Source organism: Neolamprologus brichardi, chromosome 12 (assembly GCF_056152115.1).
Source record: "Neolamprologus brichardi isolate AB-2024 chromosome 12, ASM5615211v1, whole genome shotgun sequence".
NCBI lineage: Eukaryota > Metazoa > Chordata > Actinopteri > Cichliformes > Cichlidae > Neolamprologus > Neolamprologus brichardi.
The window spans coordinates 22,157,828-22,181,567 of NC_142115.1; the positions used below are offsets into that span (position 1 = coordinate 22,157,828).

The 23,740-nt window shown below is 38.3% G+C and overlaps 1 protein-coding gene across 2 annotated transcripts in view; it reads left to right on the forward strand.

The window, feature by feature from the left end:
• unc5ca (unc-5 netrin receptor Ca) overlaps positions 1-23,740 on the forward strand; it is a 189,250-nt gene that overhangs the window by 95,579 nt on the left and 69,931 nt on the right. For both annotated transcript variants that reach the window (XM_006789724.3, XM_006789723.3), the window contains exon 3: positions 9,731-9,874. In XM_006789724.3, coding sequence (XP_006789787.1) covers positions 9,731-9,874 — 144 coding nt within the window. The remainder of the gene's footprint in view (positions 1-9,730; positions 9,875-23,740) is intronic.

The window sequence follows — 23,740 nt, forward strand, 5'->3', positions numbered from 1 at the left end:
CTTACTTTGTCTCCATTAGCCAAAGTGTGAGTGGTTATTAGTCTGGTAGCAATGACCCGTGACTCCACATCTACACATGCACAAACACGCACACATACATTATTGGCACACAAAGTATTGGCTCTGGTGATTTGTGACCTCTTTCCCTCCATTGCTGCCATCTCACTTGTATTGATTTTTTTTCTCGTCTTTGTCTCTCCCTCTTTCTGTTTCTCCTAATGTTTCTCCTTTCCTCTGTCTTTTTTGCCCTCTTTCTGGTTTCACTCCCATTTTTCTCTGTGGCCATTTGTTTAGTTCTTTTTTTTTTTTTCAATGTTGCTACAATGTCTGCAAATGTACAATATCTCACCTTCTTGAATACAGAAAAGGCACATACCTGTGTCTATCTGTGCGTCTGTCTATCTGTCACAAGAGAGAGAGAAAATGTGTGATTGATAATGCTTGTCTAAGTGTTTTTGGTATAGTTCCCTTTAGGTTTTCTCTTGGTTCACTGCCTCTTTGGAACTCTGGAACTGCTAAAGGACTCATATGTGCACACTCAGCAACATTTACATGCATACAAGCATGCACAGACACATACATTGTAATCAGTCACTATCACAGTGGAAACCTCCGAGCGAGTATACCCATGCACTTACATGTATGCGTACATGCACGCGGTCTACACATTTTGAGTGTTCAGTTGGTTACAGACCGCTGATTCTGTTCTGTCAGTGTCCTCCATGATTTTTCCCTCCAAAGAACTCTGTCAGGCCTTGTTCTCTTCCTTTCTCACCATGCTTCACAGCCTGTTGTGATCTCACTTTAAATACCCCCTTTGGCCCTTCAGTCCTCATCTTTTAAACCCCCCTTCATTGTAATACTTATTTAAAAACGTAACATTTAACCTAGCCCTCAGCCTTTAAACTGTGCAATTTTGGTCTTTAATACATAAATAATAATGATCTAATACATTAAATTATTAGCATAATATATCATTTGTGTAAGTGCAGGCATAATCTATTTTGCATAATGTCTTATGTAGAACAACCTTCTTGAAAAGAGCTAATTTGCGACAAATGCTGGCCACACAAACATTTATATCTGCTCAAGTTTTTTTTTTTTTTTTTTTTTTTTTATGATGACATCTAGTTCTGGTTAGAAGTTATTGTAGTTCGAAATGAAAGTTGAACTAATGTCGGAGACATCAATCATAAAACATTAGACATAAGACATTTCAGCATTGTCGTTGGGACATTGCTGAAACTTCCTGTGTGTTTCTGACTACTCTTTTGCTACAGTTTTTGATTTGTCACCATCTCCATATTAGGGATAATAATCATAACATCAATATAAGGAGGGACATTGCTGAAACTATTGGAATAGATCTGAGGAAATGTACAAAGAAGTGGAAACGGCAAGGTAAAAAAAAGTCCTAGCGCTTTATTTATTTCTGCCATCACATAAAAAAACACCAGTATGTGACGACAAGGTATGATGTTGGTGTACCCATTGAGTTTCATCGTAGGCGCTGCAAAGATTTACCACAGATGTCTAAATCAGGTTTGAGTAACCCCAACTGTGAGATGACACTAAAGATTTAGACTCAAACATGCAATGTTTGTTCTACCTAGGTTCTATTTGTATGCTATAATATGGTAAATTATTCCATGTTCGTTAATCATCTGTAGATAAAATAGACTTTTAACTTGAATTTAACCATAATTAGCTTTAGCATCAAATATTCTTCTTTCCAACATTGGTCAAACAACAGGTTTTGAAAGTACAGACTATGGTTAGGCAGCAGCAAACATAAACTGTTTTTGTTGAAGCTGCAATATCTCAGTGTCTTTGGGGAATTTTTGTTTCACTTGCCGCGGCTGCAGAGTGTCAATCAGAGTGTTGGGTTACTTTCCTGACAACTCACCTTGATCTATGCGCACCACTCAGTGAGCTGCTCTCACAAAACGGGGCAAATATTTGCAAAATCAGGGACTCTGTCTGACTTCTTCAGATGTCCCTCTGTGTGGAACTAATGAAATAATAATAGTGAGTGTTGACTTTTTCTGCAGCTTTTTCCCCCCGCTATCCCTAAAGAACCATCTGGTTGACCTGTCACTGATCACACCATAAACAATTTAAGTGCTTTGCCCCTTTTTCCACCATCTCTTTCATGTTGTATACCTTTTGACCTCAAAATACCCCGTCTTTGTTTTATGTTTGCCATCTTTATTCCAGATTTTTATATCCATCTAGACTTTTTTGAGCTTTTGTTCATTTGAGTCAAAGAAATTAAGACTTTACATTTAATCCTAATCGCTACAGTTTTCTTCTGCATTCGCTTTAGCTTCCTGTTGAAACACAGAGAGACACAGGTTAATGGAAAAAAGTGAAACCGGATATAGAATATAGAAAGAAATGTGTTTAACAGGTATATACATTTTTGGCACCTAAAAGACAAATGAGTTTATTTCCATTGCAATATCAAAGTCAGGTTTTAAAATTAACCATTTGTTTGATTGTATGGGTATTTTTACAATTTAAAAAAAAACAATTTCTAAAAACTTTAAGTGAAATTAATTGCCATAATGCCAAGAGCACAGCAATAATATTTTTGAGGACTACGCCAATGTTTTACATTACCTCCATATATTGTTTGCATTTCATCTGACACATGGAGAAAGGCTTTAAGGGAGCTGAATTATGACACGCTGTCATGTATTATATTGGACCACTGCTGGCCATGAGTGCAGTAAAAGTGAGCTTAAATTTAGTAAAAGAAGCCAGAGGAGGTGGTTCATCAGCCCTTTTTAATTATTGTGGTTTTAGCCATTGCTGTTATTTTATTATGATTAGGACTGTGGTATATTTTATTGGGTGTAACAGTGACCACATGCAGCCATCAAGTTAGTGTGTGTGTGTGTGTGTGTGTGTGTGTGTGTACATATGTGCAGTAGTGATTATGAAGCTGACCTTTGTATGCTGGTAGTACATTTATCATAGAAATACTGCAGACTTTAATATTGGGCTGACTAGCTGGAAAAAGAACAGAGCACAATGTGTTCCTATGGATCTGAAATCATCTAAATCCTACTGCAAGGGCAAGCAAAAGATATTGCGAGATGACATGGCAAACATTCACCTGGCCGAACTTTAAAAACAAGTGTGGGTGTTGTGATCATACATTTTTCAAATAACAGTAAAATCAGCCAGTTTTATGTTTCCGTTGTACTATGTAAACATTTATTTATTTATTGTTTTAGTTCTATGATAAGATATGATAACCTTTATTAGCCCCACACGCGGGAAATTTGTTTTGTTACAGCAGAAAGTGGACAGTGCAAGGTTACAGCAATTACAAATTAGTTACAAAGTTACACAAATTAAGAAAAAACACTGGAATAGGATAAGAGAATAAGAATGAGATACTGTACATAATAGAATACATTAAAATAAAATACTATATACAACAGAATAAAATACAATGTTATCAGAAAAAGAGAATTGCACTTAGTGTTATTGCACAGAAAAAGAGAATGAGGATATTGGTCATAAATGTGGCACTATGACGCAAAGTTAAAGCAAGAGGGTTCTGGGTTTGAATCCACCAGCTAGCTGGTACCTTTTTCTTCAGTTTCCATACTCCATGGCAGGGGTGTCCAAGTCCAGGCCTCAAGGGCTGGTGTCCTGTCACCCTGGGTCAACACACCTGAGTCAAATGATTATTTCATTCCCAGGCCTCTGGAGAACTTCAAGACATGTTGAGGAGGTAATTTAGCCATTTAAATAAGCTGGGTTGGATCAAGGACACATCTAAAACCTGCAGGACACCAGCCCTTGACGCCTGTAGTTGCTCTATGGGTTCTCTGGCCTTTTCTCAGTTCAGTGATAATTACGTTAGATTAACTGGTGGTTCTCAATTGGCTTTACGTGTAAAGTAATGATTGTCTGTCCCTCTGTGTTAGCCCTGCAACAAACTGGTGACCTGTCCAGGCTTTGGCCCGTCTCTCATCTAATGACAGCTGGGGTAGGCTCCAGCACCTCACTGCCACTTGAATTGGATACGTGATTCAGATAATGCATAGATGGATATTCATTTTACACTTTTAGCAGTGGATTTGTACAGATCACAAGCTTAAGGAAAAGCCTAACCATAGAGACAAAAAGAAGAGTTATGACTAGAGATGGACCGATCTGATATTACGTATCGGTATCGGTCCGATACTGACCCAAATTACTGGATCGGATATCGGCGAGAAATAAAAAATGTAATCCGATCCATTAAATATCAAAAAAGCACCTCACAAAACTTGCTACAGGCGTAACTCTGCTCATAACCGTGTATTTGTAGCCTTGCTAGCAAACCGGCATTTCATCTCCGAGGAAGTTTTCCCAGAGAGAAGTAAAGCAAGTGTGTAAGTTCATCTCTGAATGTTTGTAAAGCATTCCAGCCTTAAACTTAACAACCGATATATGGAGCGACTACCTCTCTCTCTCTCTCCTGCGACTTCAATCGTGAAACTGCTTAATAATCAGCTGATCGGCTTTTCTGTAGCGAGTCTGTCTCTCTTCTTAGTTTTTGGCCCACTTCTCACCAAAAAGAGGAAACCAGCGGCTGAACAACAGCAGCACGTTTAAGCTTGATAAGCTGTTAATATTACTTTCTACACCAGGATCTTTTTCTACGTAGCTGACGGCTGGTAACTGTGCAGGGGCGGATCTAGCAAAGTGTAGCCAGGGGGGCCGATAGGGCATGAACAGGCAAAAGGGGGCACAAAGACATACTTTTCTTTCTTATTCTCATTTAAAATGTCTAGCTTTTAATAAATAATTATCTGACTCTTACACCCAAAGTTTTAATCTGATGTAAAATATATAGAAGTCCATTACTGTATATAGTAACTGTTAAGTCTAATATACCCTAGTAAGCTATACTACTTTTTCCTTTGGGAAGATACCATCTGTGCAGTCTGCAATTCTGTTGAAGAAAGATGTTGAATCTATTTAATTATTCTTGAAAAATAATTTATTTCTGTGCATTTCCCCCCCTGCATCAAATTAAATTTGATTACATCAATTAAGCATCATGAGGTGGAGGGTGGTTTCCTTTTTTTTTTTTGCTGGGAGTTTGCAACCCTGTTAGTTAGGTTGCTTAATATTTCTGCTAAGTACTCTTTAAAATACCAGAACAGGGAGGATGGAGCAGGTTTAAGTTTATTAGATTGATCAGTGTTGCTGAACTATGAAATATAGTGCAGTGTATTTTTTACATACAGGTATAACAGAATAGCTTTAGTTATTTATTTAAACTTGAGTATAACCTTATACAAAATGCAGCAAGATATTAAAAAAACGTTTTATTGATTAAAAAACACACTATATCGAATTCATATCGGTATCGGCAGATATCCAAATTTATGATATCGGTATCGGACATAAAAAAGTGGTATCGTGCCATCTCTAGTTATGACCTCGGTGATGATGAGTGTTTTATGCTGTTTTCCAGATCTTCTTTATTATGGACTTTTTTGAGGGGGGCGGGGGTATGAGTTTTTTGCAAAACTAATACATACAATATGTCTAAGCTGGACTTTAAGCATTACATCCTAAGTGCAGCAAGCAGAGATGAAATTATTTGCATATGTCATGTCTCCATTAAGAAAAAAGAAGAGGTTCTGGAGTGACAAAGCACATTCATGCAGTATTGTACTTCCATTCCCCGGGTGACAAGTAAACTTAGTTATATGAATCGATGCTATATGACTAACAGAAATATTTTGGGGTTTGTGCAGTTTTGTGATTGATAGAAATGTTTGTGACAGTATCCACTTGTCTTGATGCTTTTCTTCCATTTTTCATCTTCTTCTTTCCCTTCACCTCCCTCAGCTGACAGCAGTGGTTTTGTTGATGTGATGTTCTGTCATGCTACAGAGACCCAGAATTCCATGCTTGTCTCCTCATAACAGATTGATGTGAATTCTTTGAGCACAGTATTGAAACAAAGTAAGGCACTGAGTGATCTGGGACTTTTTAAGCCTCAGGTAGTTCCGTCAGATTTTGCCCAGCAACTCTTGCTTTGTGAGTTTTGCATTGTCAAACACTGGAAACAACCAGGGCTGTCTCAACAGCACAACTCCGGGCCCAGTGACGTCTGTCTTTATCTTATATATCCATGTGATGTACTATAAACCTTGAAAATCCGTTTTCATGCAGAATGTCACCGGTAAAAACTTGTGAACAGCTGCAAAATTGTCATGTCAAAAACATTGCATACTTAGGCCACAGCTGTTCTTCCTGCATAGCCTAAAGCCATTATTTAAGAGATACATTCATTCAAATCAATAACTTTTCTGTTTTCTGCTTTGAAACCATAATTTTCTAATATATTTCAATCAGAGGGTTGATGTTTGAAATGTGTAAAGCCGTAGATTGTTGATAAAATTTGCATCTAGGCTAAGAACCCAGAACTTTGAGCAAATGTATTACATATCCAAACTGGCAGAATGAGCAAACATCCCTCTGGGGCTAGAGGTAGATACTGAGGTAGTAGATGGGTTCAAACATCAGAACATGAACTAAATATTTTTCAGCTTAATATACAACAAAATCAAATCAGAAATGTTTGGTAGAAGGTACAAGGAATATAATGCAGTGCAACTTGAGTTGTCTGTCTGAACTAGCCTGCAGGCTTTGTTTTATTTAGATAGATTTCATGTGATTTCTTTGCATCACTTTCAGAGCAAACCCTATCTCACGAAAGTCAGATTATTGATTTTGAAAGTGAGAATTAGTTAGCATTAGCATGATGAAGACTTTATCTCTTCAGTTTTGACCTTTAGTCTCTACTACATTAACAAGGATTAAGTGCAGTGGCGGTCCTAGCCTGTTTGGCGCCCTGGGTACCCAACTCCCAGCAAATGGGCGATAGAAAACCGATCGGTGCCTATGCCATTCCCAATTTTTTTTTTGCCGATGTCCGTGATGCCGCCCCAGGCAACTGCCCGTGTCGCCCGTATCAGAAACCGCTACTGATTAAGTGGTGTATTTTCTTCAACATATTTTCATCAGAACAGCCATGTTTTTAATCTGCTGTGAAGATGTCAGCTCTTCACAGTGTGGTTTTTTACTGTTTATGACCTGTTCCTAGTTTGTTTTGCTTCTTTGTCTGTTTTCTTTGTTGTTTCCTACCTTGTAAAACACATTGTTATCCTTCACTGCTGATCCCTGCCTCTTATGTAGCAGTTCAGGTGTTCTAGTAACTTTGCACTGAACCATAATTAACTGAAGTTTATAACTGAGAGTTCTGCACTAATGCTTCAGAGTATAGAGATGGTTAATTAGCTAGCCACTGTACAACCATTTAAAAATCTAATAATACATCTCTGGAAACTTTAAAATTCTTTTTTTCTGTTGGGTTGCTTTTTTATTAGCTGCAAGCTACAAGTTCAAAAAACTTTGAGGTTTAAAACCTTAAGGTTTCAGCCTTCTGCTTGGAGAAAACATCTTATTATCCAGTGTTAGTCAGCTGCAGCTTCTCAGTCAGAATATCTGAGGTGCACCAGCGTCCCACACGCTTTAGTTTTATTCACCAAGCAGTAAAGGCAGGAGAGAGACTAATATTTGTAGTTTACAGAAACAGTTGTGAGTGTGCTCTCTTTTTGTTTCCTTTCGTGCTGCCAGATATCCTTATTTTATGGTGGAAAGTGCGCATTTAATTCTGAGTGTTAACTTTTCCCCTATTGTCTTTTGCAAATTCTTAGCGTTCCTGCACACGTGTCTCAGTGTATCCCAGTGCAGCTACTGGCTTTGCTTGAAACGCTCCACTAATTGAATAATATTTTGCTTCTAATGATTTTTGATATTTAACCTAATAAGTCATGTACAGTGTTGCAAAAGCTTTAAATATGTATTTAAATTTGTGTGTTTCCCATTTATCTGTCTTCATCAGAAGCCTGCTTCCACCCTCTCATTGAGTCACCAGAGCCCGTGGTGTCTTTCATGTACCATCCCATATGCTTCTTTGCATATGCTGAGTCCCTTTTTCACATCTAGCTGTCTGACTCTTTTGAACAATTCACTTTAATTGCTCATTACTTTGGCAGTAGCATTCTCACTGGTCTCCACCTTCTTCCTATCGTTCTTGCCCTTCTTGTACTCACACTTTTGTCTTTTTTTTTTTTGTCTCATTGCTATTGCTTGCCCACTTGTCTCAGCTTTAGTCCTGGTTTCCTTGCCTGTTATAATTGTCTCTTTAGCTGCCGTTTTTTTTTTTTTTTTTGCCTCTGTTGCTGTGCTCCTTTGCTCTCTCATTTCATGTTGTGAAGCCATATCAATCTCCCTTGTTTGCATGTTTTCTCAAGCATCAGTATGCACAACAGTTTTACAAGCTCCTTACAGTGCTCTTCCCATCAATGGCTTTTAGCCCTTTTTTTGTGCCTCCTACTAGATTTTTATTTTTGGACTTACTATACACTTTTCTCCCTGTGCCATCAGTCAATTTGAATTTCTGTATTATCTAAGGTCCCTGTTTACTTTCCACACACTCCATCTTATTGAGGTTTATTTATTTATTTCTAGCTGAAAAGCCATACCGATCTTCCAGCTAGCTTACTTGAAAGCTTATGTTGCCTTTCTTACACTTTGCCCTCATGGGTTACTTATTAATTCTCCCACCAGCCATTAATGGCCTTAAGTTTGCCTCAGTCTTGTTCACTGTATTTCACTTTGTTTCCTCTTAGTCCCCCTTGCCTCAGTCCTGGCTTTGCTGCTATAACTGTCTCTCTTGTGGCAAGAACTTGCCGAGAGTCTTCATAAGTAATAGGCCCAAGTCAGATTTGTGGAGCCCCGTAGAGACGGTTTCTGGGGTCTCTGTAACTCAGCTGAACCTGAAAGAAACTGCCAAGATCTCTTCTCATGGCATTTTGCCACATCTACTCCCCAATCCCCACGTACTTGAATACATTTTTATCTCTGTTCCCTCCCTCTTTCCTTTTCACATTTTATCGACCTCTTCCACCTCTTAACCTGTCATCCTCCTCTCCCTGCAACTCTGTCATGTTGCTCTTCATTACATCTACCCGTCTACCATTTCTCTCATTGCCCTCTCCCCTTCCTTTCCAGTCTGTAACCTAAAGTTTTTACTTTAATTAATCGCTTCTTGATAGTTCTGTTTATTTTCTCTCGAATATTCCTTTCCTTGGTCACAGAGTTTCTCAATTTTCTGTATCCTGTATGTAGATTTTTTTAAATGTAGATTTTCTGCGTCTCATCGTGAGTTTTTCCCTTAGACTTCATTTCCTTTTTTCTCTTTCAGTACCCCTCTGTTTGTGCTCCCATGTAGTGCTATCAGTAGGGTGCAGCTACTCAAATCTTACACTTATTCTTTACATAGGAGCTGCTTTCAAAACTCCAGAGAAAAGAGGGAATTGGGGGTGGACTGAGATAAAGAGTAAAAACGCGAAGGAACAATCTCAAATCTCAAAAATGTGATATTAAATCCTGAGATATTTATTATGGATTGCTCTTACTTTTTCTTTTTAAGCTAACATGTAAGCCATATCAGGCAAATAGAAGCTTATTTAAGTTTCACATTTTCTGGAGAATCAGCACGTGAGTAAGACAAGGAAATTAAAAAAAAACAAAAAAACTCTTATTTATGACTTACCATTTGTTAGCGCTTGCATTTTTGCTCGATTCTTATTCCCAGTTGAAATTGTAAACAATACAATGGTGTTTTTCCCTTTTGCTGCAGGTCTGGTGGTGAGAGAAGCCAGCATAGAAATAACACGGCAGCAAGTGGAGGAGCTGTTTGGCCCTGAAGATTACTGGTGTCAGTGCGTGGCCTGGAGCTCTGCTGGAACCACCAAAAGCCGCAAGGCACATGTCCGGATTGCATGTGAGTTAGCTACTCTAAGCATCCATACAAGATATAAATGTTGGAAAATACTGCTTATGGGAGTGGATTGTCCACATTATATATGTAAAGTTTTCTATCTGGTAAACAAAACAAAACATTTTCTCTCATCTCAGATACACTAAACAGTTATCATGGGTTGATTCAGTCTCGTGAAAGCCTTTTGTAAAACACAGTAGCCTAAAACTGAAAGCAAACAGGGAAAACTGATTACCTTATTCAATGCAAATAGAGGCATCACAACTGACTTAACCCCCTGGTGTGTGTAGTTTATTATTACTCTGTAGTAATATAAACACAAGTGCAGGGATGTTATACTGCCCATTTTTCTTTTACAAATAAAAACGCAAAAAAAACAACAACATCCAAGTAGTCTAGATTTTTTCTTTATCATCTCATCACTTGCACCAGTGATTTTATGCTGCACATACCTGCTGTGGATTTCCACAGAACAGCAGGACACGATAAAGTGAGTTTGTTACCTTGCTTTGAAGTTTAGGTGTGCAGTCGGCTGTATTACTTTATGCAATATTTGTAACGGATGAAAAGAATCGTCTTGTTTCATGCATGTGATCTCACTAAAAGCACATTACAGTTTGTTACATTTTAAGCAGGAAAAACTGGAGAGTCAGATTTTTTTTTTTAAACTGAATTAACCCAAAAAAAACCTTTGAAGAAAATGTACCCACCGTATATAATGCAGTGTAACTTTTCCAAGCAGAGAGTTAGCTCTATAACTTTGGTCGACCATCAGTAGCTTCCTGTTATGGTCTGGTGAAGAATTTAATAAGACAACTGGGAGTCTGACTATAAGGTCACCAAAAGAACACAGCACAGATTAGACCCGGCCAGACTTCATATCATTCTAACAGACAGTACTACTATGTAATACTGCATACACAGTTAACACATGGGGAAATCATTTCAGGAGTCCCCCAGCAACAGCTCAGGGAAAGGAAAAAAGCTAAATCCTGTCACGAGTGATGGTCATTTGACAGCTGTACAACATCTGAGGAGCAAGGGAATTGAGATGTTTGATAAAAAATAAATAATCTAAAAGAAGTTGTTTGGTCTTTCAACATAATCCTCATATAAAACAATGGATTGTTCCTTGAGAGCTTCTTTCACTGAGATTTGAAGCCACAACAGTAGTTTTCCAAGCGTCATTGCTCTGGTCAATTCAGCCATATAAGACAACTGGGACTTGTCTGAGTGCTCAGGTTATAGAAAGGTCAAGCAGAAAAGAAATACCAATAACAAAATCGACCCCACCTCTCCAGTTTACCAGACTTATACTGACAGTTTGTCTCTGCTTCAGTGCTCTCTCAAAGGGACAACTGGGGAATTTGACAGTCCATTCAGCATGCACACTGGATAAACTGCACACATCCCCATACGTAGGACTTTAACAGACAGTATCACTCTAGCAGACATGCACCCTGAAAGTCTTATTCTCCCAGGTTGGTCTTATTCTTTCTGCAGAAGGAAATCCATCATGCAGACCCTTGGGTTTTATTGCCACTTTTATTTGGCCTTAACTATGTATCACATTTTCACTTTTGCAGAACTTGATACCTGTGTTTATGTATTCACTCTCCAGTTATCTTGGAAGTATTCATTATATTAATTTGGCAACAAAGGTCCATGAGTTTTTTTTCACAGTGAACTTTAATTTGTAATTTTGCCTCTACACCACCTCTAATAAAAACAAAAACAGCATATCATAGTATTAACTTTTAACTTAATAACGGCCATTATTATGCTGTGTTACCAATTTTTAGAAGCTCAAAAGTAATGTTAGGCCTGTTCTCTCATTTTCTGTGACACAGATAAAAGATCTCGAGTTAAATCTAAGTGTGGAATTTGAATTTGGTAGCTGTTTACTGGAACTGTCAATGTGAGGTCCAGTGAGATGTTGATCCAAAAGAAAGAAGGAATGTACTGCCGGCTCAGCAACAGCAGAAATCTGGAAAACCAAGAAACGCAACTACATCTGATGATCATAGGAATTATTAACCAGATTATTTGGACAGATGAAACCAAAATTAGCTTGTACCAGAATGATGGGATGAGAAGAGTATGGAAAAGGGAAGAAACGGCTCATGGTCTGTTGCATACAACATCATCTGTCAAACATAGAAGAGGCAAGGCTATGGCATGGGCATGTATGGCTGCCAACGGAACTGGGTCACACGTGTTTATTGATGATGTGACTGCTGATAGAAGCAGCAGGATGAATTCTGAAGGGTACACAGCTATACTCTCAGCTCAGATTCAGCCAAATGCTGCAGAACTGATCAGACAGCGCTTCAACTGTGCAAATGGATAATGACCCAAATCAAACCGCAAAAGCAACCCAAGAGTTTCTCAAGGGAAGAAAAATGGAATACGCTCTTCAACGGCTAAGTCAGTCACTTGATCTCAACCCAAAAGAGAATTGCTTTTCAGTTACTGAAGATGGAAGTGAAGACTGAGAGATCCACACCACAGGTGGAGCTACAGCTGAAGGTGGCTGCAGTAAAGGTCTGGCAGAGTGTCTCAAGAGAGAAAGCACAGTGTTTGATGTCCATGTGTTCTAGTCTTCAGCCACTCATTGACTGCAAAGCATTAGAGTCCCAGTATTGAAAATTGTCCTTATATTTAAAATTATTACTTTGCCCAAATACGTTTGAGCTTCTAAAAAGCTGAAAGTCTGCACTTCAGTCACATCTTGGTGTACAGAGACCAAAGTATAAATCCTGTAATTTTCTGAAAACCTATGGACCTAATTCTATTAATAACCGAATAATACATCGGCATGAATCCATTTTGTTGTGTAGATCGCTTTATCACATTTAAATCCAACCTTATATTAAATTATTCAATATGGTAAACAGAATTTGAAGAACTATTTTCTGTACTGAAACTCTGACCAGTATACAGTATGAATGGAGTGAGTACAAACATCTGCAGCATCATTTAAATGTCAAACCATTTAAAATTCTGTCACCTTTCAAATAGACGACGATTTAAGAATTTTCTTTGATGAGCCATGCAAAATAAATGACTGAAAAATATATTTCAAAGTAAACTAATTGACCCAAACCTGAAACTCTGTTCAGCAGAGGTAGATACACCTGTGATTACTGACACTCAAGTTTCAATCAGGTGATCATTTGAATAAAATTGAGCACACCTGTGATTTACAATTAGCTTAATTGCATTAAAAATGACTTTCAGAACCCGTGCTTCAACAGCGTAGCAGTGAAAAACAGCCAGGTGAGTGCTTCAGACTTGGCACAGTAGATTATCAGTGGAAATGAGAATTTCTGTAAGAGCTCAAAGAGAATTAAGGCCATGCTCTCATATAAACATCAGCATCTATGCACAGCTTGGAATTAATGAGAAAATTCTGTCTTGAAGAAAGCCCGGGGGGGGAAATCATATATAAAACTAACACTTGCATGAGAACATGGAAAAAAAAAGGCTGGTGATTAGTGGGAGCACATCCTTCGAGATAAGACTAAGATAAATTGTTCAGGTCAGAAGAGGTCCAGCATGTCGGGTATGAATCTGGCAAGGTATAATACTGTGAATGCATACTCTAACTAAAATTTATAATACTAGCTGACAAGACAGCTCCCACTCTCCAAAAGCTCAGGTGAACTGGAATATCCCAGTGTGATAATAATGCAAAAGCCTATTCATTTTCTTAACCACTTATTCGAGGTTGTAGAGGGCTGACACGCTACCAAAAAGAGCTTCTGAAAAGGAATAAAAACTGAAAACTATGACCTGGCAAGGTAGGGTCCTTAACCTGAATCTAATGTAACACCTTTGGGGTATTTTAAAGATAAAGGTGGACCAACATAACCCCTCCAGTAAAGAGAAGCTTAAAAAGAACATTTACAATGTCAGAACACGTCTACAGAAATCAAAAGGGGCATGCAGTCCACGCTGAGAAGGATGCTAGTTTTTAAGAAAATACTTTAATGGTGTACTTGCATTTTTTTTTTTTACTAGAACTCTTAAGGTTGTGGTTTTGAATTTTACATAAGAGCAAATACTCTGGAGTTCAACAGTGTATGATCACACAGTATTGTGGCAGCAGTACATTCCTTCGTTAATTTGGCTCGTCAGCTGTAAAGACCGTTTTAATTCATAACAGCATCACTACTCTCTGCAATGTTTCATCAGATGAGGATGTTTTTCTCTCAGCAGAGAGTTAGTGACACAGTCAGAAATATCCTTCTAAGCTCTGCTAATAACATTCTCGAATGGAGTGGGCCCTCCTTGGGGTGCAGTGAAATCTGGGTAATGTGCCATTTTTGGCTAATGTTTGGGCTGATACATACTAAGAGACAGATGAATACAAGTTTATGTTTACAGGCTTCTGAGACTCGCAGAGGAAAACACATAACTGCAGACACTGCTGTATTGCTGAGTGACTTAGCTTATCAACAAGGTACTTGGCATCGATTTTACATGCATAAACTGTACGCAAGAATGAGAATGCATCACAACCCATTTACAGTATTGTTTATCATTCAGTAGCATCATTTAGCATGCACTGTGACATTATCACATCTCTTGATTTGAGTTTTTCATCCAACTTGTTTTGGGTTCAGATTCATTAATTAATTATTAATGCTGTAAAAAAGTGGTTTATGAAATTGCATTACATCACATCAAAGTTAAAATAAATAAATAAAACAACAGAAAAGTTACCAATATTTGCTATATTTAACATACAATGTTTTATATTGTCTAACCAGTCCTTTCGTGGCTGTCAGCGATCTGCGCTAAATCATAAATCTTCACACTAATTTAGCAAAAGCAAACTAGCTCTTTCCAGATCTTTTCTTTCGCCATTTTGTCAGCGAACTTCTTCATAAGTAGGTAAAACTTTATAACTGCTCGACTGTGAGACTTGCTGGAGGTTAGGTGGAGGGATGGTGAGGGATGATGCCTTTAAAACGCTTTGAAGGTTCAACAAATATCAAAGAAGAAAAAAATAATCTTCTGTACTAAATCCTGGTAGTCTTTCATTTTATTAATTTCTCTTCATATCTCTTTTTTTATGCATTTATTTTCTCCACGTACTGGCATATTTTCCTTCTGACTTTATCTGTCCCACCGTCCTTCACTTTCTCTCTCTCAGTTCTAACAGTGACTTTTCCCTTAACCAGATCTGATTACACCGAGCCCCCTTTTGTGATAACCTTTTACTTCAAATCGACCCAACCTCCTGACCTACCCTGCTTTTCGGCTCCTATTTGGATCTACTGTTGTGATTAAAATGCTTCCTGGCAGCTAGAGCTTGCTGAGCAAAGTGTCTTTTTTTTCCACTGCACCATGCAAAAGCAATTCAGCATTTCTCTCCTGCTTTCACCTTCCTACTCATTTTCTTCCCCATTGTTTTCTCCCCTGTTATTTCTTATTGCTTATTGAGAGTGCGCTCTTCATGAGCTTATTGTTTAATTCTGTCATCAGCGCTCTCTCTCTCTCTCCTTCTCTTGCTTTAAACTGTGTCATTCTCCAGCATCTCCAAGCTTTTTAATAAGTACAGATGTAACACTCCGAGGCACTAACAAAATATGCAGTTTGTAGCAGGATAATGGCAATAAGTGTTGTGACTCTAAATCTGTCACACACGCACAGTGATATTTAATATCTGACAGTTTTATTGGACTTTTGTAGCAGACCACTTTAGCTTATTTTGTGGTTTATAAAGCACATGGAGGCAAACACATATATTCACATAGTAAATGAGTCATTCACAGCATCGCAGCCAGGTACACGGGGGTAAGGGGAATGTCGACACATACATGCGCATAAATGTGCATGCAATGGCAGTCATGATCTCTGGCCCTGTGGCTATCAGGTCAAGCCTTTCTCCTTCAATATCTTAGCAATATGTCAAGGTCACACACATGCGACACGTACACACAGCCCTGCACACAGCTGCATGCGCACACAAATTTCAGATGATGGCAATTTGTTCTGCCACCTTCCACGGAGACAAGTGTTTGCATAGCAATCAGGAGTCCAGACACTCAGGGGCACAGGAGCACAGGCAGCTACTTGTGTCAACTGGAAAATGCCTGTTAGTGAATTTCGTCTGTTTTGTTTATGATGCAAATGTCTCAGCTGCATGTATTTAGGTTTTCCTTCAATCGTGGTTAAATTGGACTAAGAAAAAACAAGTCTCAACAGTGATTTTTTGTTTTTTTTTGTTTTTCTTTTTGTGTGCAAGCATTTTTATATAGTTTCTACACTCACATAGGCTTAAACCTGTCTCTACTGTAGCTTATAGCATTACACACAATCATTCCCCACCTCAGCAAAGGGAAATCACTGCAGTGGTTTGGATGTATGCGTTCAGCAGCAGCAGCCACAATTGCAGTTTCTCATTTGACCTTTTTGAGTATAAAATGGCATGCTTACAGTAGCAGTTCGAGTAATGCATATAGCAAAAACACACTGTCTTATACATATTTCTGCTATACATCCATCCACAGTCACCCTGAAATAACTTTCCAGTGGAAAACCCTCAGTGCTCTGTTCCTCGGTTCTTTCTTGGTGATATCATCAGGAGGATATTGGTTGCTGGCTCTGAAAGTGACTTCATGATGTTTGCAAACACTGAATAAACATTTTTGTACTAGGAATCCACAGTGTGTGTGCGTGTGTGTGTAGGAGTGTGGTTATGGTGTTTCACCACCGCTCTAAGCCACAGAGCTTTTTCCCAGATGTCAAATACTGCTCCAGGGTGCGCTTATGTGTTATAATGGTAAGCCGTGGTGTTGATTTACTTGCAACAGAACTCGCTCGTTCACTCAAGTCACCTTTTAAAGTTTCATTTATGGGGAAAATTACATATGTCTCACGCAACGTAATACTATATAGTTACTGTTTTGTTCTGTTATATTCGCCAACAACATTTCTTTTTAGAAGGGGAAAAGGGGGACAATTTAAAGGGAGGCAGGAAGTTTCACATAGGTCTCACAAACAACAAAAGTCAAAGGTTAAAGCAAAACAAAATGTGTTGCAAAAATAAACTCTTATAAAACCTGAACTTTAAAAAAAATGTTTTTAGCATTAGGATCACCAGAGACTAGTTAAAGTTCAAAGTACACTACAATGCCATTCAGTTCACTGCCACTTCCATGTGCTTTATATTGTAGGCTACATACGAAACAACAGTTGAACTCTTATGTGTGTGAAAAGTGAACTGATTCTTAGAATGATGCAGATTTTTAATGTGTTAAAAAATATCTTCACAATATATTCCACTTAATATAAAAATATGAAACTTAAAAAATCCTAACCACAGAACAGATGAACGGTTACACTCAGTTTGTCCCCACAACATATTGTCTCTGACCTGAGGTAGCACTCAACCTTTGATCTTGTTTTTTGTGTTAATGCGTCATTATACAAAATGGAAACACAGAGGAAGTGCTGTTGCTATGTCAGCGAGCTGAGTTGTTTACTTGTTCGAAACCTGACTGTGGATGGAAAGACCTTGTCTGGTGTCTGGAGCTGATCACAGGTTGTGAAGTGTCGAAATGACAGGGTGGAGCATTGAGTGAAAGAACTGGTCTGAGTGGAAAGAGACTCTCTAAAGTCACTTAGAGAAAATGACTCCCTGTATAACCACTCTGAAAATGACTGTGCCACTCAAGGTCACATGTCTTTCACTTCTAAAATATTTTGGAGTTTTATTGGTTTATCAGGACTTTTGTATAAGAGTTCAGAGTTTTAAGGAGTCTTTGACTTTATCAAATGCTCGAAGAACCAACGATGAAAACTGCTCTTATAAAAATGTAATTAATTAGTATATATGATTAGGAAATGCCACTACATGTTTAAGGGTAAGGTGTAATGGAAAAAGTATATGATGATGGTTTTATTGTAAGGTGGAAAACATGTTCTGCTATTCAACGTTTCTTTACATATTCTTTTTGCAGCATCACTGTAAACAACATATCACACAGCAAACCTCAGACAACTTCAGCATGGCCATATATCTGATTAAATCTGACAAAAACATGTATTCATCTTTATCAGTCTTGTACAAATTAACTAGTATTTATAATATTAGCAATGACTGTAATGTTAAAAACAATACTCAGCAGTGGCATCACCCCAAACATGTGCAGTCCTATGTTGTTGAATGGCAAGATGCCGATTTGTGTATTTCAATCAGTAATGCAAATTTAATTTTGCTCACCTGTCTGAGCAATGGTTAATTTTTCCACCACATAGTCCTTTTTAATCTGCTCTCGGGTCGTTTTTAGTTCACTCAATCGTAATGAAATCATAATCAATTTGTTTCTCTGTCTAACTGCACTGTTTTTTTAAAGCAGAAAGATTTTTTACAATCAGAACAATAACAAAGATTAACAGGAGAAAATGCAGAAAAGTGCTGCTCAATTAAAGCATGATCGCAAAAGAATTAATCCTGACAAACTTTAAGCTATGCGTGTGTACATTTAAGACCAATCAGCATTCTATTAGAAACTACTGGCCAATTATGCTGCTGCTGCTGCTGCTGTGTGTATGTGTGTGTGTGTGTGTGTGTGTGTGTGTGTGTGTGTGTGTGTGTGTGTGTGTGTTTTGTTTATGAAAATAGTTTCAATAGTTTGATTGATTTGACTCCATGCCAAGACAGAATAATCTAATGACATGGTAACTGTATAGTGCGTTACAATGACTGCTTGCTATAGCTTTCAAAGCTCTGCAGGCTGTGGCTTGTTCTTCCTCTTTGGCACTCTTCTTTGTGTCCTGTGGTTCACTGATCTGTTTGAAGTTAGCCCATGTTAGACAGTGATAGATGGCTTTTGTTATCAACTGTTAAATATTTTTTGGAAGTCTCTGCTCTTGTCTACACACGATACATGAACTACAGTACCTCTGAGGTTAGATTGGAAATTTACAGTGTTTTGGACTTGTGTTTGTCAAATACTGTTTTCAGCAAAGCCGTTATTTTAGAGTCGATTTACACACAATGTAGCATTTAACCCTAATATTAATATTTAGAAAGTAAAAAAGATGTTCGAATAAATTGATAAAATGGATTACGTGGATAAGCAGTTAAGTGGGTGGATGGATCACTTTGCCCTCTTGACTCTAAGCTGGATGAGCAGCTAAGGAAACTGACTGATGGAGGGATGAATTACTTACTAAGCCACTGGTCCCTCCTGCTTCCCACATTACAGTCATTACAAATGCAAAATAATTGAACTGAGTATATCTATAATTATATTTTAACTAGGCAGAATGAAAATTGGGCTGCCTGCATCCCAAAAGATGTGTAAAAAGCACAATGTGGATATCATAAACTTTAAATAATTTGCATTGCAGTTATCTGCAACTGAAATGTAGATAAGACTTTAAAAGTACAAATCCACAAAAAAAACATCTTTGTTATAATAACAAGAGAACAAATGTAATTTCTTTTCACCACAGCCATGGCTTAAGTGGATGGTTATCATTTAACGTTTTAATTTCAGATCCATTTATATCCCATTTTTCTGATGTTTATTAAATGATATCTTCTTCTTGTATCATCTGCATCAATTTGCTTTTCTTGTAAGCCACAGGTCTTCTTTCTTCTTTTTTTTTTAAATTACAATCAATTGTGAAGGATGTGGATGCACAAATTATCCTCTGTGAAAGCGAAGGAGACTCCTTTCCTCCTTTTTTCCCAAGAATCTCACATTGCTCTTTATTGCTTGAGCAGCTGCATCAGGGGAAACCAATATGATTTGGCATTGGTAGTTTACAGGCAAAGACACCCATTCTAGATAATTGCTCTGAATGTGCTTATGTAGAGGTGCCTGAGGCAACAAACTAACCACAAACATAATAACAGTCTTACTTGAGCAATGGAAGAAGAAGTTTCAGAGGGAGAGGAAAGGAGGGGGCGATGATGGACTCGAGGAGAGGGAGATGAGGAGAAAGGCAACGAGGAGTTTATGCATGAAGAGGTCATTTTTGAATAAATGCTGACACTCTTTTACCGTACATATAAGAGCGTTCCCAATGAAGAACAGTGCACAAGGTCTCTGCTTCTCAACTCTGCTGTAAATCTAAAAAGGTCTCTCAAGAATGTATCCATGGTTTTGTTATATTTATGAAGCTGGATAGTGTTATTTGCAGTTTGGGAGTGAACTGGGTTCAGTGAAATGATTCAGCGATACCTTCTGTTTTGTGCATGCAGTAATTTTCCTTGGGCACGTGTGTGCACAGCAACACACATCTGTGGCCCCCAGTGTCACAGACGCAATGTCACAGACACTTAAAAAAAAACCAAGGCAAAAAAATCATTAAATTAAAAAAACAAACAAAGAAAAAACCCACCTTTCAAATAAACATGTGCTCTTGCTACCAAACTGGTGACAATTTTCAGCCATAAGTCATCAATGTGTGTAAATGTGTGTGTATGTCTATTCATCCCCCAAGCAGTTTGCTTTAATCTGCTTTAATTTCATTCTCAATCTTTATGGAAATCAACTCACAGCCAACTCCTCATTTCACCATCTCCCTTACTAATTAAGACTAGGAAATTGTTCCTGGAATTGCCTGGCATAAAAGAAGTGTCTCATGCCTCAATCCACTTCCCCTTTTTTCTTCTTATGTCTACAGTAGTTTTATTTACTTATTTATTTTGCACATTTGAAGGCACGTATAAAAGTATATTATTTGCACCACTGTGAACATCATACCATGTGTGCTGCTGTCCTGTCTGCGTGTGTGCTGTGCCAGCTTGTTTGTCCTTGTCTCCAGTGTCTATTATTTGCCATAGTATCTCTGTGCCTCTGTCTTTCTTTGTCTTTCACTATTTGTTCCTCTACGTGTGTGTCTGTGTTGTGTGGGTAGCCATGTGGTGGATTTAGGGCTAAAGCTTTGGGTGATTACTCCCATAATGAACCATCATGCTCTGTTCAGGCTGTCATCCCCCACAGGGACTTGACTGTATTGTGAAGTTATCATTCAGCCCCAACAATACTCTGTGTCCTCACATAACTCTCTTCACTGATATGACTCTAAGCATGAAATCTGATTTGATTCATATCACATGAAAGTAAACCTCACTGTGTGGTTGGGATATCATAAAATCGCATAGTTATAGGTTACTACCTATATTAGTGTACATCGGAGTAATAGCATGTTCACCGCTAATGCCTTGTTCATATATTTGGACTTGAATGACTGACCTGCCACAGGACCTGGGCGATGTATCCGGCCCTTCAGTTGTGTTGATCTAGTATTTGCTGAAGGCTCATCAGAAATGGAAGGATGGGGTTCAAGAAGAGAAACAAAGAAAAAAGGCTGAAGAACTGCACTGAAAATCAGTCGTACTGGGGATCTTGTCCAAATTGGTGGAACTTTGAACACAAAAAAGTTTGGTTAGCTTTTGATCCACCATGCAGTACCATCTGGAAAGTGTCTGATTGGCAACAGCTCCATTTTTCAGCATGACAATGATCCCAAAACACAGTGCCACTGCACTGAAAGCATACCTGGATAGAAAAGCACACAGTGGAATAGAGTCAGTCATGAATTGGCCTCACCAGAGCCCAGACCTCAACATTATTGAAGCAGTGTATGATCATCTTGACAGAGAATGGAACAAAAGGCATCCACCATCTAGAAAAGAGCTTTTAATGTCCTTCAAGAAGCCTGGAGAACTATTCCTGAAGACTGTACTTCAATAAATTACATGAAAGCTTTCCTCAGGCTCAGTTGAAGAATAAAAGTGGTCATACCAAATGTGGACGTTCAAGTTTGTTAGAATTGTACATTCATTTTCTTTTAAAGACATGTTTGAGTCATGAGAACAGAGACATAGTCAACGTTGGACTGATGATAAGGAGGATTGCTGGATTGCTGATTTTGTGAGAAATAAAGGAGACAAATGAAGATGATACAGGGTGTTTTCATTTTTATTGGATAAGTTAATTAAGGCACCGTGGACATGAAAAAGACTTCAGACCAAGCAGATGGTTTTGGTGTTTAAAAAAAGAGACGGTCTTGCTATTGCTGCCAACTTTTTTGGCTCTCATCTTTCAGCTCCCACCTGCCATCCCAACTTCCACCTTCCCTTTCTCCCCCTCCCATTTTGCCTTCTCTTTCACTCCTCCACCTTCCATGTCTTTTTAGCCACTGTAAGGTGAATGCTCTGATGAAATACCCAGAGAGTGACTCAGAGTCGATTGGTTCAGCATTAAAAAATGTCCTGTCTAGTGTGTGGCTGTGTGTGTCCACAAATGGTGTACCACTGCTGACGGATAAGGTGATTAAGAGTACACCTGGGAACCAGGAAAGCAAAAGTATTCAAGGTTAACACACATAGACGTACATACAACATGGACACACACGCACGCACGCACGCACACACACACTGCTCTGTCCTATGAAAGTTCTCTGTATGGTTTTAAAAACCTAAGGGCAGAGGACATATTAACAGTCTTTTTCCCCCAACCAACAAAGTGACTCTCAAACTTTTGAAAGTTAAAGAAAAGGTTTTTACCAGCTTGCCACAGCTAAATTAAGCCATATTAGTAGTATTTAAAATATTATTAAAACACCGACATTACATTTCTCACTCCATTTTCTTAAGGTATGCAACAAAATAATCCATCACTCTGAATTATTTAAATTATTTAGACTATCATCCGGTTACAAATCTTGCTTTTATTTGCACTAAAGAGATGTAAATGTAAGTACTTTAATTAAAAAGTAATTTGCAGGAGAAAAAAAGCGCATTGATGTTGCCATATTACACACTTTAGAAGTTACTGTACATCCAGAAAACTAGATGAAAAAATTAGTGGTCTCTTGCCTCATACTCCCACACCAACTCCATACATTCGTATGGAGAAATCCACTGCATTTGATCAGCACCATAAATAAAGTGACCTGCTAAGTCCTGCAATGCTGCCATCTATCTCGTGTTACAGCGTGCCTTTATGAGCCGTTTTCTGTGGCAGGCTAATTATTTTTACATGTGTTGAGCTCAACTTCGGGAAAGGGATACACGATTGCAGTATATCATAAGGCAGCAGACTAGGGAGGTGAGCTGAAAGGCAAACTGTACTTCCAATACATGAAACGAATTAGAGGGCAATGTTCAATTTAAAAAAAAAAACACACACACACACACACAGACCAATATAGAAAAACTGGTGTTAGAGGTTTCCCAGAGCAGTGAGATTGTCTGAAAGTTCATAAAATTGTGTAACTCACTGTAATAAGTACGAGACCATAAAAAAGATCAAACATAAACTTTTAGTGTTTTTAATGTTTAATGTAAAGGATGCATTTTCTCTACCATCCCCTTTGCCACAGTTCTGTTGTTCTGGTTCATTGTCCTAAAGTCGTCTACTCTGAGCTTTTTGGGTTTTTTCTTTCTTCAAAATGAAAACGGCACATTCATTTCTGAAACATTCAGTGAAAGAACCAGCAGCACATTCCATGCTGCTTTGTAATGCTGTCATTTATAATGGCATGTGAACCATTAGCTTGAATCATTTATTGTCTTTGGCCTGTTGGAGATTCCTCAGCTTTCAGAAATCTGTATGGGAGGAAAGCAAGGTTAAACACTGTGCATTGCAGACTGGGTTTAATGTGTGAAGCTAAAGCGTTTGAAAGTATTTGGAGCAGTGGCTGTACTTGTTGCGTGTGTGGTTAGCTTTGTGCATCCTTGTGCAAACTAAGGTAACTAAGTGTTTTTTCTTGTTGTGGACTGAAGAGTGTGAGAAGTCAGCTGATGTTTGCTGTCTTCATACACCCCCACCTTCATAATTACTGTGTCATTGTTAAGTCAAAATTAGGTAATGTCCCTGCTTTACACTGACA